Source organism: Botrytis fragariae, assembly GCF_013461495.1.
Source record: "Botrytis fragariae strain BVB16 chromosome Unknown tig00000225, whole genome shotgun sequence".
Classification (NCBI taxonomy): Eukaryota; Fungi; Ascomycota; class Leotiomycetes; order Helotiales; family Sclerotiniaceae; genus Botrytis; species Botrytis fragariae.
In genome coordinates, this window is record NW_023501002.1 from 650,607 (window position 1) to 668,290 (window position 17,684).

At 43.8% G+C, this 17,684-nt stretch overlaps 6 protein-coding genes across 6 annotated transcripts; 3 read left to right on the plus strand and 3 right to left on the minus strand.

Annotated features, from left to right (window-relative positions):
• Positions 1–2,583: 2,583 nt before the first annotated feature.
• Positions 2,584–7,371, minus strand: Bfra_011267 (putative ste ste11 cdc15 protein kinase protein; the record flags this gene model as incomplete). Its single annotated transcript, XM_037341595.1, has 11 exons — positions 2,584–3,523; positions 3,577–4,033; positions 4,083–4,287; positions 4,337–4,759; positions 4,810–5,301; positions 5,356–6,285; positions 6,338–6,776; positions 6,832–6,896; positions 6,953–6,982; positions 7,034–7,168; positions 7,222–7,371. The coding sequence occupies 11 exons, from the start codon at positions 7,369–7,371 to the stop codon at positions 2,584–2,586; spliced, it is 4,266 nt and encodes a 1,421-aa protein (XP_037188407.1).
• A 1,320-nt stretch (positions 7,372–8,691) lies between these two features.
• On the minus strand, positions 8,692–11,171 carry Bfra_011268 (uncharacterized protein; the record flags this gene model as incomplete). Its single annotated transcript, XM_037341596.1, has 4 exons — positions 8,692–9,828; positions 9,914–10,553; positions 10,967–11,096; positions 11,147–11,171. The coding sequence occupies 4 exons, from the start codon at positions 11,169–11,171 to the stop codon at positions 8,692–8,694; spliced, it is 1,932 nt and encodes a 643-aa protein (XP_037188408.1).
• A 114-nt stretch (positions 11,172–11,285) lies between these two features.
• Bfra_011269 (putative dihydrofolate synthetase fol3 protein) lies at positions 11,286–12,530 on the plus strand (the record flags this gene model as incomplete). Its single annotated transcript, XM_037341597.1, has 1 exon — positions 11,286–12,530. One exon carries the CDS (start codon positions 11,286–11,288, stop codon positions 12,528–12,530), a length of 1,245 nt encoding a protein of 414 aa, XP_037188409.1.
• Positions 12,531–12,620: 90 nt separating this feature from the next.
• On the minus strand, positions 12,621–13,469 carry Bfra_011270 (putative kinase-related protein; the record flags this gene model as incomplete). Its single annotated transcript, XM_037341598.1, has 3 exons — positions 12,621–13,228; positions 13,303–13,368; positions 13,430–13,469. 3 exons carry the CDS (start codon positions 13,467–13,469, stop codon positions 12,621–12,623), a joined length of 714 nt encoding a protein of 237 aa, XP_037188410.1.
• Positions 13,470–14,005: 536 nt separating this feature from the next.
• Bfra_011271 (uncharacterized protein) lies at positions 14,006–14,554 on the plus strand (the record flags this gene model as incomplete). Its single annotated transcript, XM_037341599.1, has 2 exons — positions 14,006–14,167; positions 14,312–14,554. 2 exons carry the CDS (start codon positions 14,006–14,008, stop codon positions 14,552–14,554), a joined length of 405 nt encoding a protein of 134 aa, XP_037188411.1.
• Positions 14,555–15,233: 679 nt separating this feature from the next.
• Positions 15,234–15,467, plus strand: Bfra_011272 (putative glycosyltransferase family 25 protein; the record flags this gene model as incomplete). The annotated part of the gene is made up of 1 exon (XM_037341600.1): positions 15,234–15,467. The coding sequence occupies one exon, from the start codon at positions 15,234–15,236 to the stop codon at positions 15,465–15,467; it is 234 nt and encodes a 77-aa protein (XP_037188412.1).
• Between the last annotated feature and the right edge of the window lie 2,217 nt (positions 15,468–17,684).

Genomic DNA, 17,684 nt, shown 5'->3' on the forward strand with positions numbered 1-17,684 from the left:
CTCCAGAACAGGGTTGGTGATACTTGTATAATTTCATTTTGATTGTTGCTGGTAGCCAACAGCACCCATTGGATTTCATCCCCATCTTTCAGTGCCTTATTCAGCGATTTCAAGACCACGATGCCCACGGCTTCACCACGGCAGTAACCATCAGCCCGTGCATCGAAAGCCTTACAACCTCCTGTCTTGCTAAGAAATCTGCCCACATGTAAAGCTTCGTACAGCACAAGATTGGTTATTAAATTAGCACCACCTGCAACAGCGCGTGTGCATTCTCCTGTCTGAATAGAGCGGCAAGCTTGGTGAAGAGCGACCATTGATGAGGAGCACGCCGTATCAATGGTTTGTGAAGGACCTGTCCAGCCAAAGTGGTGACTTAACCGCCCGGCTACGTAAGAGCGATGCATACCAACGCCTGTATATGGTGAAGCTGGGTGGGAAGCCAAATTAAGAGCATAATCAGGTGCAATCATGCCGATGAAGCAGCCTGTCGTATCTTTGTTTTGAGTTCTCTCATGGGTCTCTGCTTCCTGCTTCTGGCCACCGCCAAAACAGTTTGCTGATTCTAGTGCATGGTAAGTTGTTTCAAGTATTGTGCGCTGATGCGGATCTAGAGCCAATGCTTCGCGCTTTGATTTCTTGAAAAACTGATGGTCAAATGAATCAATATTTGACAAAAAGCTACCCCACATCTTATCCTTATTGACTGCATCAGGGAATCGCTTCGAGTCGACCTCGCGCTCCATGGTCCTGCCGGTCTGTATTGCTTCCCAAAGGTCTTCTGCGGAGTCTCCAGCCGCTGTCCGGCAAGCCATACCAACCATTGCCACTGCATTCTCTGGATAATCTTTGTAACTTGTAACATTAAAATTCTGCTTTTTTTCCCTGCGTGGTGTGATATGCTTGAGGATAGGATGTCGCAGCGGTTCGTTTTCATCAAGCTCCAATGCACGTACCACCGCCGCATGGTCAGTTTTCAACCCCGCAATGCGATCCCAAGCCTCAAATGCTTCTTCTTTGCACATGTCGGTGATACCCCTAATCTGTAATCCCCTGTTGACCGTCCTCGTTGACGACTTGCTCTGCGACACCATAACAACGTCACGCCAGCAAGTCCATTGAATTGATATACTGTTATCGCCTTCGCGTCTTCTCTGTGTCGCCAGACCGTCCAAAAATGCGTTCGCGGGGGCATATGTCAACTGACCTGGGGATCCTACGAGCTGTCCTATTGAAGATGCAAGCGTGAAGAAATCCAGATATGTAGATTTGAAGCAGCATCATTAACCCTATCATTGCTTCCCGGTTTTCCTATCTATTCAAGCTAGCCAGTACGGTTAAGTTTTAACCCCAACAAGGTTCTTTCCGCATCATTCAACGTTCCAAGATACTTCATTCATTCCTAATTTATTCGTATTTCTCTAGTCCCTCCAGGTCCAGATCCAGTACCCAACAACATTAACCCCCAGCAAAGAACATTTGCCATTCATCTGAACAATCAGTCAGGCAATCCTATGAGATCTGATCAATCTTCAAAGAATCCACCCGCCAACCGAACACTCCAACTATTTAAGCGATATTTCTGCATCCATTTCTATCCAGGGCATTTTATCCTTCAACAAACTCTGGAAAATAAAAGCAGAACAGATACAAGCAAGCCATATAATGAAAAACACAACATCACAAAACAAATGATATCCATCGTTCAGCTGGCACATTGATTCTTTTGTATACCCGATCCAATCCACAAGATGATTATATCCTTCCCTTCTTCCCTCCTTCAAAACATATACAATCATCAACAAATCACCACTCAAACTTACCCATCACCCATCACCCATCACTCATCCACCCGCCCCCCCAAAAAATCCAAATCTCAACTAATAAACTAACCAGCTCACCAAGACTTCATTTCATCCAACACACTTCAAGTTCCAGAGAAAGAAGACCTTGCACGATGACAGGGAATACCAAATTCAAAACTCCATACCACACCACACCATCTAACACTCACATTTTTATCATTCCAGCTCGCTATTATACGCGTGGCCGATGTACGAACATTCAATCACCCAATCTCACAAATCAACCAAACTTCTCTATCCATACAAGAAATTATCCTTGTGTTCATTCATATGTTCCTATTCTTCTCGGGAATCACCCCTATGCATCTCATCTAGCTCATCTCATCTTCTCTCATCACATCTCAATCCTAGCCTACTAAAAAGATAATCTGACTTCCCAATCACAGATATATCAATACCAATCATATCAATATCAACCTCCCGCATTTTCCCTTTCCCCTGATATCCCCACAAACTCCTCGCAAAAATGCAAAACAGACAAGTTTAGTTCCTACTAAACAGTAGACCTATGAACCAACAGATCCCCTCATGGTCTATACGATCCCTTATGTACTCCGAAGAAAATGCAATTAATTCCGTTACCTAACCATTCCATCCATAAAGGTATTTATTCATTAATACATCCATGAATCCATTCATCCATCCTACCAGATCAGTCCCTTCCCAATCCAAGGACACCTCATACCATTTGGTCTCAGACTTTACAATCAAAATGATATTATGACCATTTGATGTCACCACTAGGCGGTCTCGTCGTTCTCCTTCTATTCAACTTATGCTCTGGCCCACTAACCGCATTCGAAGACGTAGGTCTGATCGGCTCTCGTTCACGTTCTCTCTCTCGTGGCCTAACTCCATTCTCTCTATTTTCCCTTCTAAGATGTGATGGGTCATCCCTAAGCTGCGGTGCCGCTATTGATGATCGTGATGCACGAAGAAGCGCTGTTCGAGGTAACCGGCTTTTGCTAACTGGTGTTCCATTCGTTAAGTCACCGCTCGCTTTTCGCATGATGGACGTTGTGCCCTCTGTAGTTCTAGGTCGATAATGCACAGATTCGGTACTACTAGACGCCGTCGATGTGATACCCGAGCGCCTATAAGGTGTGACACTTCCATCAATGAATGCTGATGTTTGTGACATTCGACTGGCCTGAGTAGGTGTCAAAGGGGTCGACGCGCTATGTTGAAGAGAAGGTGCCGTGAAAGAACTTCCACGTCTAGGGGCCAATCGAGACCTTGAACCACTTCCACTTTCTGAGGCTTTGTCTAGATTGAACTTGACTAGCTCACTTGCCATATTCCTTACCAGCACAGCGCTATCATTCTCAGCAAGATGCTGTATCGCTTCAAACAAGGCGTGATGCCTGATGCTTTCTGCTTCATCGCCACTAGCATCACATATGCTTCGAACAATGCGTAGCAAATTTAATCGCACAACAGCCTTTTTGTGGTTAAGTTTTTGCAGGATACCAGTGAACAGATCGGTTCGGGTAAGAGAGCCAGCAATAGGCGAACTTAATCTTAGGAGCTTTTGTAAAGGCTCTAGTAAATTATAGTCGAAGGCATTGGCTTTGGATGCAGTAAAACATTGCACTATCATTGCAGTAAAATTACCTTCTAGTAGAGCCTTTTCGACTCTGGCCGTCTCTTCTTGAAGCCTGTATAATACAATCAGTACGCAAATCTATTACCCATGGGATACTAAACATACCAAATGAATATAGCGTCCAAAGCGGTGACCTGCCAATATTGATCTTCTAATAATGAAACATAAAACTGTAATCCCTTATTCTGCCAAAGATATTTACGTCCAACTTTCCCCGAATGTGCCATATCACATAAGATTGGGAGCGCAAATTCCTTCGGGGGGCGTTTCGTCTTCATAATTCGTTGAAGTAATGGTATTATACCGTTGAAGGCTGCATCCTCCTGTCGCTCCTTACTCAGTCGACATAAGTTATACATAGTATTCAGAACTTGATTAGAAATCTCGCGGAAATGATCAGGCGTGCGCTTCATACTTGAGCTTAGTAGATCGATTAGAAGTTCGATGGCGTTTGCGGCATGTAAGGATTCGAGAGTAGTTGATAACATGGATAGATTTTTGATGAACTTGAGCATAGTGATTTGATGCGCTGGTGTCATTCGTCTCAGATCTTTGAGAACCCCTAAAATTCTGTTAGAACAATCGTACCACAGACTTACAAGAGAACCTACGTTTGAGTACTACATGATCAGCCACAACCTCCTTGACGTAGTTTTCTGCTTGAGAGAAAAGATAGAATATATTGACAATTCGACCTTCAATAAGTTCAGAAAGTTCATCATCTTCATCTAACACACGATCTAAGACGAGCGCTAATGGGGATAAGATCTTGCTTCTCGAGAAGATGCGACAGAAATCATTCTTTGGAGTTGGCCCCTGTTAGGGTGTTAGTTTATCAGCTCGAGTATCATATATACCGACGTACCTGAAGCTCAAACACATTCCAAATACCATTGACACCGATGAGAACCAAATCTCTAGCATCATCATAGTCCTCGTCGAGAAATTCAACAAGAACATTCAGTCCACCAGCACTGACAAACATTTGAAGTGTCAAAGTAGAAGTTTGGTACATTTGTCTTACGAAAGCAGCAGCCTCAAGACGTATCTCATTCGAGTATTGCCTAGCAGCAAACTTTGTGATGATGGGAATTCCTCCAACAAAGCAAAGATTTTCTTGAATTTCAACATCATTCGAAATGATTGCGTTGACGACCTTCAATAACCTCAATATCATACTTTGTCGGCTTTTCAAGGTACACGGTTCCAGTATCTCCAGAATTGGAAGCATTCCGTGAGCACTGATGATCAGGCCCTTTGCATCTTCGGACTCGTACAAAACATCAAGCTGATTCACACATTAACACAGAAATTCATCATAATTAGAAAGAAACATACCAATTGTTCAGACAATTCAGACAATACATGCTCGGCTTGTGTTGCTTTCAGTGAACTCACTAATCCTTCCACTGATGCGCATAATCGAGCATGTTTATCTCTGGCAATGTTGGCTTGTAAATCCATTTCATCAAAACCTTGCTCCAATGAGGCAAATGGGTCATCTTCATCATCCTCGTCACCAAGCCAGGAGTTGTGTGAAAATTTTGAGTTGATCATTAGTGCTTCTCCTGAGCCTTTGTCAGTCTCAATTCTAGGAACTACAGCCCCACGGGGATCAAATATGTCTGAAAAATCTTCATCATCTTCATTTTCCGCGTATTTTTGTATCTCAACTGATGAGTTTGTACGATGAATGGATGGATTGTCATGAGAATTGGGAGTGGTTTTTCTTCGTAAGCTGCTACCCCCATTTGTAGTAGGAGATTGAGCAGAACGCGGAACGCTTGTCAGGTCAGATGGGTGGAAGAGTTTCGGAGAAAGAGCATCGTCCTAAAGTCATCCATATTAGTGATGCGCAGGACAGCTAATTTGGGATGTACTGACTTTAATTATATCCAATCTTTTGTCAAAAATACTATCATTGTCAACGAATAGGTCTGAATAGTCTTCTACAGTAGTCTCGCGATACATTATTGCCGGCCTAGAAGGCAAGGCAAATTTTCCCTCGGCCCGAGCCTTTATAGGAGATCTCGGACGAGAAGGGATAGATGGCTTTCTCGAATAACTTCTAGGAGAAAGGTCTTCTTCAAGATCTATGTTAGTGGGAGCCTTGATTTTGTATGGTCGAATTGTCTCCAATTCATGACCATCAGTCTCGACATGGGTTTTGGGGCCCTTAATTGTCACAAGATCACCCTCAAAGTTATTGTCCCAATTATCGGATTCATCATTTGCGAACTCGAATGATGCAAAAGACTTGAGGCGATCAGCGGAAAGGAGACCTCCGAAATTGTCATGAGGCTTTAGATGTGGAAGTTGAAGCGCACTTGGAGATATAGAAGAAGCGAAGTCATCATCCCAATTATCGTCCGCTTCAACAGTCAGTTTCCACAAGGAATTTTTGAAATTTCCTAGTGAGACTCGCTTACCTGAAGTTTCTGGAGACCTAAAAGAACTCGCCAAACTTTTCGGTTTCGCCACAGAGAGGGGGCCCTTCGGAGGGGTGATCATATTATTGCTTTGCGATTCATTATGAATGTTCCTCAGAGGAGGGTCTCGACGGGCTGGTAAGGGGCTGCCAAGCTGTTGCGACCTCGTAGAAGTGCGAAATGTCCCGGCACTGGTGGGAGATTTTAAAGCCTCATTCCACTGCTTTACCTCTTCGACTGCTTCATTGAAGTTTGTTGGGGGCTTTGCAATAGGAGCATCAGTTCTGCGTGAGCCCACGATCCAAGCATGTTTCAACAATTTTCGTGCGGAAACTCTTAGATTTGGGTCTTTTTGGAAACACTGAATGAGAAAATCTCGAGCCGCCTAGGTGATGTTTAGTTTCGGCTTCAAAGAAGAAGATATAACGCTGACTTACTGGCGAAACTCCTTCGGGCAAAGGAGGGTGATCATCATTGACAATAGCAAACAAGGCTGGCATAGGAGCCAATTTGTGATACGGAGGCTTACCCTCAAGTAATTCAATTACCGTGCAACCCAAACTCCAAATATCAGATGCGGGAGTTGCACCAGAAAGTTGAATGATTTCAGGAGCCATCCAGTACGGAGTTCCAACAACTTGAGCCTCCTTATCTGCTCCAGCAAGAGTGCTAGTAGACACACCAAAATCCGCAAGCTTGACCTTTCCATCTTTTGTTGTAAGAATGTTCGCGCCCTTTATGTCCCTATGAATAACACCCTGATCGTGCAGATATTGGAGCCCTAGAAGTATCTGTCCCATGTAAACGCCAACCAGGTTTTCAGGAAATTTCCCATAACTTTTGCAAATCGAGTGTAAAGAACCATTTTCGCAATACCTTAGGATATTGTCAGTACAATGTGGTAAAGAAACAAGAACACAAGATGTCTTACTCTAGAATTATGTTCAAGCAGTCTGAAGACTTAACGAAACCAAGATATTTGACAATATTGTCATGCTAAGAAATGTCAGCTCAAACGGCTTTGCCTCCTCCCAACTCAATTGCAAACCTACATGCAGATTTTTAAGAAGGTCTATTTCGGCCTGCACATAGTATTAGTACGTAGTCCAAACTGTCTCAACATTTAAATCTACCTCAATCATCCGCAGTTCGCTCTTTGGGAGGTCCCCCAGCTTGATCTGCTTCACAGCCACAGCTTCCCCTGTGCCCCAATTGAACGCCTTGTAGACCGAACCAAATGCTCCTTTCCCGAGACATTCTCCTAGACGCTGAACATTTATAAGTAGGTGTATTTCCTCTATTGACAATCTCGGGTGTGTACATAGTCTTTGAGTCCTGGATCCTGCACAGCCTTTTCCTTTCTTTCTCTCCGCGGTGTCCCTGGAGTCCTATCTGCCTTCGCACTCCCATTCACGCCCGCCGATCTTGAATTGCTTTGCCGGTCGGCTGAGGAGGGTGGACGAGAAACCATGGTCGGTGTGCGATGACCCCGGGTGGAAGGTTTCAGAGGGTGGAGAGAAGGGCTGCTAGAGGTATATTTCTCTGGCAGATGGAGGATCTCATTGAAGCATGAGCTTTTCGTGTTTTGTGGACTAGATTCCTGTTCCCGTTTCACGACGATTATTTGGCGGGGTTATAGGACTATATTCAAGGTTGTCGATATCGGTGGATCCTGGCCCTCACTGCACGGCGAAAATAGCACGCGAGAGTGGATATAAAGAAATTCACTGTTTGTATGATATTATGTTGAATTTGATGTTTGTGTCTTGAAGATAATAAACATTCTTTATTGTCGAAGTATTGTGTATGAATGTTTGTCCAATCATGACAAAAAAAACACGAAGCGTGGTATTATAAGTTATGGAGCATTATCAGAAAGAGAGAAATTAAAACATTGGGCAAGGCAAGATTAAACAAAATTGGCAAACAAGCGCCTACATGGGTGGATCCTGTTGAAGTCGCAACCACTCCCTCTCTCTGGCGAGCTGCATCTAAATAAAGTATGCCGTACCTAATAAGGCTGATAGTCGTAAATCATCAATTCGGTGATATCGTAGAGATAGATGGATAATCTTGACTTGACAAGGGAACTTGCAACATCTGATTCAACAATTGTCTTTTGGGAAACGCCATTTATTGTTTGATTGTCTCATGAGGTTTCTTTTTTGATTGGTTTCAAATTGATGTAGTCAAAAAGAAAAAGGAATAATACCTCTTTTTCTATGTGACAACAGGTATATACAAAAAGGGAGGAAGGACTGAAGTGATCAATCAACCAAACCACCTTGACTAAAAATCATTTATCAACCTCTTTTCATGCCCATGTCTACTCAGTGACATCTTCATCCAAGGTTACCTGCGAAGTATCTGATACCTCTGTACTAATTGTCTAGAAAAACTGGAACCCTTTGTCATGAAAGTAAGCATTTCACCAGATTTAACTCACCCATTTTGCCTTTTCAATGTCCGATAACTCCCTTATATGGCTCGTAATCCAATATACCTTGAGCAAATTGATCTTCCTTTATGGCAATCATTAAATCATGAATGACGAACGCCTATACTACTGCTTGTTTGATCATAACCACGAACAAACAGAAAGTAAATTTCCCAAACCCACCCGCTTAACCGAACGCCAGTATAATAATACAATACATCATCAGAATTGTGGTCAATCACTCTGCAATCGCGTGCTTGATCTCCTCTTAGAAAAACAACTCCCGTCCTTAGAATGGTGATGGAATCTAATTATCGATAGATGAATTCATCCAAGGCCAATTCGATAGATACATCACCCCGCGAATGTTCTATGTTGTCCGATAGGTTGTTCGACATGTGCAGGGCCTGGACGATTTTGTGTATATCGTCCGAAATATTCAATGGCTGCGACAATTGCTTCATCGTCGATTTCTACATCTGCTGGATTGTCGCAATCACCAATCGTAAGAGACTCGTTGTCGGGCAGACTACTCGCAGAGGTTCCTAGAGAAGGCCGTTGTGAGCTAGACGCAGCGGTTGAGGCAAATGAAGATGATGGGTTTGGTGACTGTGGATCTGGAGTGATCAAGATACTATCCCATGATTCTTGGCCTTCTAGATCCAAATTATGCCTTGAGTCACTACGGTCGTTAACATCGAGTTGCTCAACATTATCTATGACGTAATGGTCATCAAATTCTCTGTGACCCCTCTCTGGCTCTTGAAACTCAAGGCTACGTTCTCGATCACCGAGGCCATCATAATTGCTATTTATCCTGAACGTTCCTCCTTCGCCAAACTGCGGTAGTGTATTAGATTGGGTGGCCTCTTGTCTGTTACCCTCAATATCGAGATGATTAGGCATCCTTTCGAATAACTCAAATCGTTGCCGCTCTCTGGAACTAGAAGCAATTGATTGATCGGCCTGCCCTATTTCACTGTGCGGCGTGTTGGTCTGATGTTCTTCACGGCCAGAGGGGGCGTACCACCTGAGTTGCACTTCATCAGCTAGAGTTCCCTCTCTCAATATTCCAGGTCGCTCTACTTCAGCAAGCAGTCGATCTTCAGATCCAGGGCGAGCGGACCGGTCTATTATTTCTCTAAGGCCCTGCAATAGCCCTTCGGTTCTGGCGGGAGTGGATTCTCTATTAGCCTGCATTCGTTCTCTAGAAGCTCGAATTCGTTCCCTGATCCGCAATTGCTCTCTAAAATCGCTGATGCGTCGTGCTTCGCGGGTATAGAATCGCTGTCGATATTCGAACGCGTCGTGATGGCGTGGGTGTTGAAGTAGTTCTTGTCTGATAGTGGCATCAAGACTGCTTAGCCCTCCATGCACGCGTCGCTGAATGCGCCGGTCTCGATCTGCTGCTGTATCTCGCCGTCTCACCTGATGCCTCTGCGCCGAGAAATCTTGTGAGTTCGTTTCACCGACACGTTCCGCTAATGCATTCTAAGAAAGTAATTAGCAATAATCTTTAAGTTCATACTTATTCCACATACTGCGATGCTTGGGTACTTATTAAATTTGAGCTTACATTGCGGTTCGTATGTCTGACATCAATTCGAGTGGGGGATACTGCCCTGGAGCGCTGTTCTGGAATTGGAGATGTTCGAGAGAGAAGAGAAGAGAGAGGCATGCCGTGGGCTCCAAATAATGGAGAATTGATCAATCGCTGATGACGTCTTGAAGAATCTCGCAATTCTACATTTGAAGGATTGGAAAAATCTCTGGATTCTGGAACAGCGGGCATCGGCGGTCCATCGTCCTCGTCCTCCTCATCATCATCATCATAATCATCATTGACATTCACAAAATCTGTGAAGGTACTCGGCCTAAATGTTATTATTGGAATTTCTGGTGATGATGAATCATTCCTCCTAGCATGTCTCATTGCATCACTAGTTGTTGTTGGGATTGAAGATCTGGTAGGAGCAGCGATGAGTACACTACGATATGGCTCAGAACTGTAATAAAGACGATGTTGTTCAACATCATCTGTGGGCGCCCGCCTCCGTGCGCTATGTACGCGCGGGCGGTTAGTAGCACGAGAGGAAGGATTGCGCAGAGTACTTCGAAGAATAGGAGCATGACCTCGAATAGTAGATCGTGCGCGAGAAGTAGGGTCTTCTGTCGCATTTGATGAGGAATCAGGCTCCGAAGGCTTGAAGAATATTCTATGGTTTTGAAATGAGTATGAATTTTGGCGCAATGCGACAGGCGAAATGTGAAGGGGGGGATTGATGACTTACGGTAAACCCATGTTTTGAGTGATGGAGAGTGAATAGAAGGAATTGAAATTTTAATAGAAAAAGACCATAGGAATTAATGACCGTGATTTGGTTCTTCGTTATCACAAGTTTGATGAGTTTTGAATTGACAATTGGCGATGCGTGTGATATTTGAAGGTTGCTCATTCAGTAGAAGTAAGAGAGTGAAGAAGAAAAGAAAAGGAAGAATCTGGGGGAAGACTTGAGAGATCGATCGCGTTCCAAAAAAAGGCGCGCTAAATACCCAGTCAAGTAATTAAAATGGATCTACTTCCACTTCAAACTACCCGTAGACATCCATGACAATGGTGCTTGCATACATTGGGTTACTGCGCAATTGGTATCGATTATCGATAACTAAAGACCAGACCAATTCCAAGGATTCCAAGGATTCCAAGGTTTTCACATTCAAAGTTATCAATACCGAAGATCCATTGATATCACGATCGACTCATATTTTATATGATGCGACGACAGCAACAAAGTATGTATTCTAGAACAATAGAATGAATCGATGACAATCATATTGACAATGTCTATTTTAACTTGGATGAAATAGTCACCTACCTAGCTTACATTATCACAAAGTCTTTTTTGAAACGCCCTTTGGAACCAATCATTTGATTCTCCATCTTCACAATGATTGAGCTTGGCTTGAATCGCATCAGTCGTCTTTTGAGGCATACTCCTCAACCTTGGAAAGCCATTCATGTGGCAGGTACCAATGGAAAAGGTTCAATATGTGCCTATTTGTCTGCCATGCTACATGCCAGTGGTGTTCGTTGCGGCAGATTCACATCACCTCATTTAATTGATAGGTGGGATTGTATTACTATCGATGAACAACCAATTCGAGAATCTATCTTCCGCGAAGCTGAAGCTCTAGTGTTAAAGAGAAATCAAGCAGAGAATCTCCAAGCATCCGAATTCGAATTACTCACGGCCACGGCATTCGAAGTATTTTATAAAGAGAAAGTAGAGATGGGAGTAATCGAAGTTGGTTTGGGAGGACGATTAGATGCAACAAATACTATGGAGAATAAAGCGGTTACAATAATCTCCAAGATTGGTCTAGACCATCAATCATTCCTAGGAAATACAATCGAAGAGATAGCTCGAGAAAAAGCTGGAATTATGAGACCTGGTATCCCATGTGTTTTGGATAGGAGCAATATATCTTCGGTGCGGGATGTCGTCTCAAATTATGCCAAAGAAATTGGAACAGATGTGGTTATCAGTTCTACTGAATCAGCATTTTTGGATGAAATCAAAGGACAAGATCTCGAACCACATCAATTGGAAAATCTGGCTTGCGCATACACAGCATTTCATCTAGCATATACTAAATTGGAATCTCCTCTACATCGACTGTTACCAGCTATACAAAACACACATTGGCCCGGCAGGCTTCAAACTACTGATGTTAGAGCTGTGACAGGTCGAAAAGAACCCATACTACTCGATGGCGCACACAACGTTCAATCTGCAGAAGTTCTTGGCTCATATGTCAACGGAAAACTTCGGGCAAAATCAAACAAAGTAACCTGGATATTGGCTGCATCTCAAGGGAAAGAGCTCGATGGAATTATGAATGAGACTTTAAGAGAAGGGGACTGTGTAGCAGCAGTTCAATTCGGACCCGTGGATGGAATGCCATGGGTTCAAGCTATGGATACAGAAGATATATTACATGCAGCTTCTAGAGCAGGTATTTCTACCACTTGCCTGCATGATTCAGCAGCGGACATTTCTGGAGCACTAAGATGGGCAGCCACTGTTGCTCAAGGTGGTCCTATCGTTGTGGCAGGTAGTCTTTATTTAGTTTCAGATGTACTACGACTGCTGAGGGATGCCGAAATGGTAAAAAGTTCATTGCTAGATTAGATCAGCTAAGCCTTCAATATGAATAATTCATAATCCGCTGTTTACGGACTGAGTTTCACTTATTCTTTACTATTTCACATCACCAACTATCTACTTCCAAGCAACATCATTCGTACTAACAATAATCTCATCAACCTCCATCCTCCCCTTGACAATCTCCTCTCCATTAACCAAATCATTCTCCACGACTCTCTTCTCCGCATCCTCCTCATTCTCCGCAATGCCCGCCTTTACATGTCTCGGAATCAACCTCTTCTTCGCAACCTCAAAATCCACATCCACAAACCAAAGCTGATCCATCAATTTCGCAGCGCTCCTCCACGGTTCCTTATTCAACGATAAATAATTGCCCTCAAAAACTAATATCCGGGTCGTGGGTTCAATTGGTATGTCATTAGCCTTGGGGTCCTTGAGCGCATGATCGAATGATGGAGCGTGGATTGTGATGGTAGATGGAGTTAGTGGTTCGCGAAGACGTTGGATAAGAGAGAGGAACGCGGGGCCGTCGAATGTAAACTCTGCGCCTCGACGTGCGTGTGCATGTGCTGGGTCGGGCATGGCTGATAGTTGGGCGCGGGTTAGATGGTAGCCGTCCATGGGGATAAACCCAGCGATTGGAGGGAGGGAAGTCTTGTTTGAGTGGGCATCTTGGAGAGCATTGAGACGTTTGGTAACAGTTGCTGCGAGGGTGGTTTTGCCTAAGGACGGTTTTCGTTAGGAGATTGAGGAATAGGAATATTGGGGGAAGAGGGCAATGTGGAGATGTAAATACCTGAACCGGGAATCCCAGAAACTGCGACGAGATATCTACTGTTAGGAGCTGTATGTTGGAAACTTTCTAAACGGAATCATTAGCTCCCATATCATCCCAATATGAACACAGAAGGGTAATTATATACCCCAAACCTTCTCCGTCAATCTCGTTACTTGATCTTCCATTTCAAAGGGTGTAGGTATTTCAAACTCTCGGGATAATATAAACTCAACAATTCAAACACAAGTCAAAACAACTCTCGAGATAAGATGACAAGTGAATGAAAGTCGAAGAACAACAAAAGTAGACTGAGCACCAAGACTAGAAGATATGACTAATTATGGAATGTCCCATGGAATTACTACGGCTATCAAGATGTGGTGAAACAATTATTCTCATCTAATGTGATGTGATATGACGACGATCGATGCTACTTCCACAAGTTGAACCCCTCATATGCCCCGCTCCGTTTTCTGGTTGCTGATGACAATCAAGACAAGTAGAATTTCTTATCGATAAGGAAATATTATTTTTATTTTGCTTAGCCTTACATACCTTTGGCCTCCTTCATACTATATTATCATCGAGCTCCCTTCACACATAACGCGTTACTTCACTATTTCGAGTACAACACAGCAAAGCTATACCTCCTCATTTCACACATTGCGAGCTTGCCAACACAATACCCATCTCGTCTCATCCCTGATTCCTCCATCCCAAAATGTCAGACTCAACCGAAGAAAATCCCCTCTTCGCAATTGAATACGACTCATCCGATGAATCTACCCTCGACACCACCGAAAAAGTCCCTCGAGATTTCCAATCCGAAGAGAATTTTCAAGCCGTACGACGCGAGTGGAAAGCTAGAAGCGAATCTGGCGAGGTATGTTTGCGCTTTCTTTCACCTTTCTCCGTCTAATGCTTCCCTCCCCCTCCATTCGCACATTTCCCTCTTACCTCCTTTTCCTTGATACACATACACCGAATGCAAGATTGAAAATAGGACAATAACTAACAATCCAGATAGATCCACAAAACACTCCCCCCTCTCCCTCTAAACCCACGCAGTAAACCACAAACGGCCCAGTTCCTCTACGCAATCGAAGAATTGTATTTTTATAGAAGATTTGAAGAAGCGAGGAAGTTATCGGAGCGGATCTTGGAACAAGATGATTTGATGGAGGATTTTAGGGCGGTGGTGGAGAAATATGAGAGGAGATGTGGAGAGCGATTGAAGGCTGGGAAGGAGAAGGGAGAGCAAGAGAAGTGAGAGATGAATTGTCGGTTGTCGAAATTGAGATGGGCAGTTCTTGTTTGATATTTGGTGGGGATTTGAAGGATTATGATACATTGGGCTTGGTGCTGAACGGAAAGAGTATCGATACTCCAAAGGGGTTTCACGGGAATCATGGAGTGAGAATGAGTGGCTGACGAGTAAGTAAAAGGGCTTGTTCGTGCGCGCCTATTGAAAACTAGACCCAGCTCGAGGAACATTTGCCCTTCTCATTCTTGCCGGTGCTAAGATGGGCTGAGAAGAGAATAAGCGAACCCGTGTTGAGACAGAGGGGGTTCCTTTCGCTTTCACGCCTGCATTCACTTACTCGGCGGGGTACTCTTTTAACGGCACTCATGTCATTTTGCGGTGTTCCTGAGGTGGTTCCATGGTAGGAGGTAGTGAAATGTCGATGGGAGATTGGGGATGTTAAGAAATGCCGAGAGATTGATATGAAAGAGTAGGTGGGGCGCAGAAGAGAATACATGGAAGCTGAGATCTTGGATTGATGGACAGATCCCCATCTTGGGATTTCAAGAATGACAGTGCAAAAGGAGGAGGGAGGAGAGCAAATGAAAAGAGGGGGGCGGGGGTCTTCCCTCCTTTACCTCCCCAAGTCGTCTTCTCTTGCGCTCACAATACCGAATTCCTAGCCAAAACGCGTTTCACAATCATCATGGAAGATGATGTAGATTGGGACATCCGACTTCTCACCCAACTCCCCGAATACGCCAAAGGAGTCCACACACTCTCCCACATATCTCATTCCCATCCCAAACGCTCTCCATACGGCAACGACTGGGATGTTCTCTGGCCCGGACACTGCGGCGATGTCCTCCCCGAACCCAACACCCCCCTCTACATGATCCCCAACGACCCAACCGTCGCCCCCAAAGCGCATCAAGCCTGACTCACTACTCTCACCGACCACCCCGAACACACTCGCATCGTGCATAAAGCCGGCGCTCCAATCTGCAGTTTCGGATACGCGGTTTCGCATCGCGGGGCTCAGAAGATTTTAATGGCACTAACTATTAAAGGAGGAGATAATCTGGCTATTGATAACGCGCTGGCGTTTTTATGTCGAGATGGATATTTGGATATGAAATGTTTTTCGGTGGAGCCGCAGCTTTTTCAACATCATAGGCCGGCTCGGGTGGTGAGTAAGAATAGTGATATTAATGGGGGAGATGAGACGCAGGTGAGAGAGAAGGGGTTTACGGATATGATGGTTTGGAGTGCGAGGTTGAATTTGGAGGAGATGATTTTGGGGAAGGGGAATATGTTGAGCAGTGGTGGGTGGAGGGGGCGGTGGAATTGCATGTTAGAGGTATAATTTCTTAAGGTTGTGCAAAATATTGCTGGTGGGAATCGGAAATTTAGAGGAAGATATATGGGAATGGCGTAACAGGTAGGTGGCTCGCTTATAGCATCAATGGGGAGTTTCATTGGGAGTAACTATAATGAAACGAGTTTGGAATCACACATGTATGTGCTGTATGTGCACTGAATCTTATTTCTAGAATGATCTACCGTAATATGTCTCAAAGTATCTCTGTACAATCGATTATTATGACTGTGTATCCCAAAATCTACTCAAAAAGCCAGCCCGATGCCTGAGCAGAGTGAACTATGTAAAATAACAAATCGATTTGTCCCGAGTAAATATATATGCTATGTCCTTTGCTATTATGTATACATATTGCGTATTGAATTAAGGAAGATTACAGCCAGCCGCCAATCTGTGCCCGTAGAATGACATTGCCATGTAGATGTTTCCCGTCAGATTAGATCTATTTGGGAGGATCTTTTATTTTTTCTCGACTTACTATCCAGTGCGAATCTGTGGATTTGTGGTTATTAGTTGAGAGTCATAGGATATTAAATAAGCAGGACAGAGTGGTAGAGTTGGAGAGCTAGAAAGAACTCACCTAACGCCTATTTGATAGATTTCAAAAAAAAACCCAAAATATCCATTTCAGCCCTCATGAGTTATGATTGCTTCTTTCTGTTGCCAATGCCGTATTCAATCTACTCCAGTACTAACCATCAATTTTAGTTGAGGAAGAAAAAGAGTCGAATCTCACCGTGTTTGCTCCCTCTATCTGCAACGTCCTTCCCTACATATTCATGACAATTTCCTATATTCGACCTAATGCAGGCGAGAAACAAGTGTTATTTCTATTTGACGTGGATGCCATCTTCAGGCCAAGGTCTCCACCACTCATCGACTAGCCACTTTTTTGTAATAAATAACTCTGCCTGTATCAAGTTATTTGTCTGTCGTTCCACGGGCGTGATGAAGCGCATCAGATCTAAATAGTAAGTTTTCTCATTTCCTATATATTTCTTTAGTCCCAGAGCAAGTCTCTTATCTGTGTATAGACTAAACGATGGACGTATAAACGTTGTAGATCTTGTGAAGGAATCGTAATAGATCCTAAACTTGGAGCCATCATCAAAGACAGCACCAACGCGCCTCTCCCATCCTAATGGTAGATCGGATGAAGATTCGTTGCTGAACCAAGATGCAAGTTGAAGAGAATTCATGCTGTTTCGTTGAAGTAGGGTGACGATTCGAAATCTCTCCCCATTCTCGTGTCGCACTTCACGAGAGGAAAGATCAAGTGCAAGCTGCATGGCTGTTCTGTTCCGTGAGTCCAAAGCATCAACGCAGAACCCCGTTCCCAATAAAGCTTCGGCGGCTAGATATTGGCTTTCCCTCACGCAATCATGTAACGCAGTAGTTTCCAAATCGTCGACCTGATCCATAGTGGCAGAAATTTCCCCTGTTAAGTAGAATCGTGTTTGAGCGGTAGTTGTTGACTTTTTAGCAATTTCTGCAAACGTCAAACAGATTTCTGGAAGTCGATAGTTGTACCATCCTCGCTTTCTAAATTGTTGTAATGTTCTCAAGAATGCAAGAAACCTCCGCTTACCACTATCCGTGGCCTTCTCTTCAATCCTCCCTCCAAATTCGAGTAATAGTTGGAGGCGATCGAATCTTTCCTCTAGGTTATAGATTCGCTGTTCCTTGGACCTCAAGCTATTATAACTTAAAGATTGAGAAACGGTACAAATTGGATTCCATAATTGGTCACCGCCAGTTTTAATCTCGTGTATACCT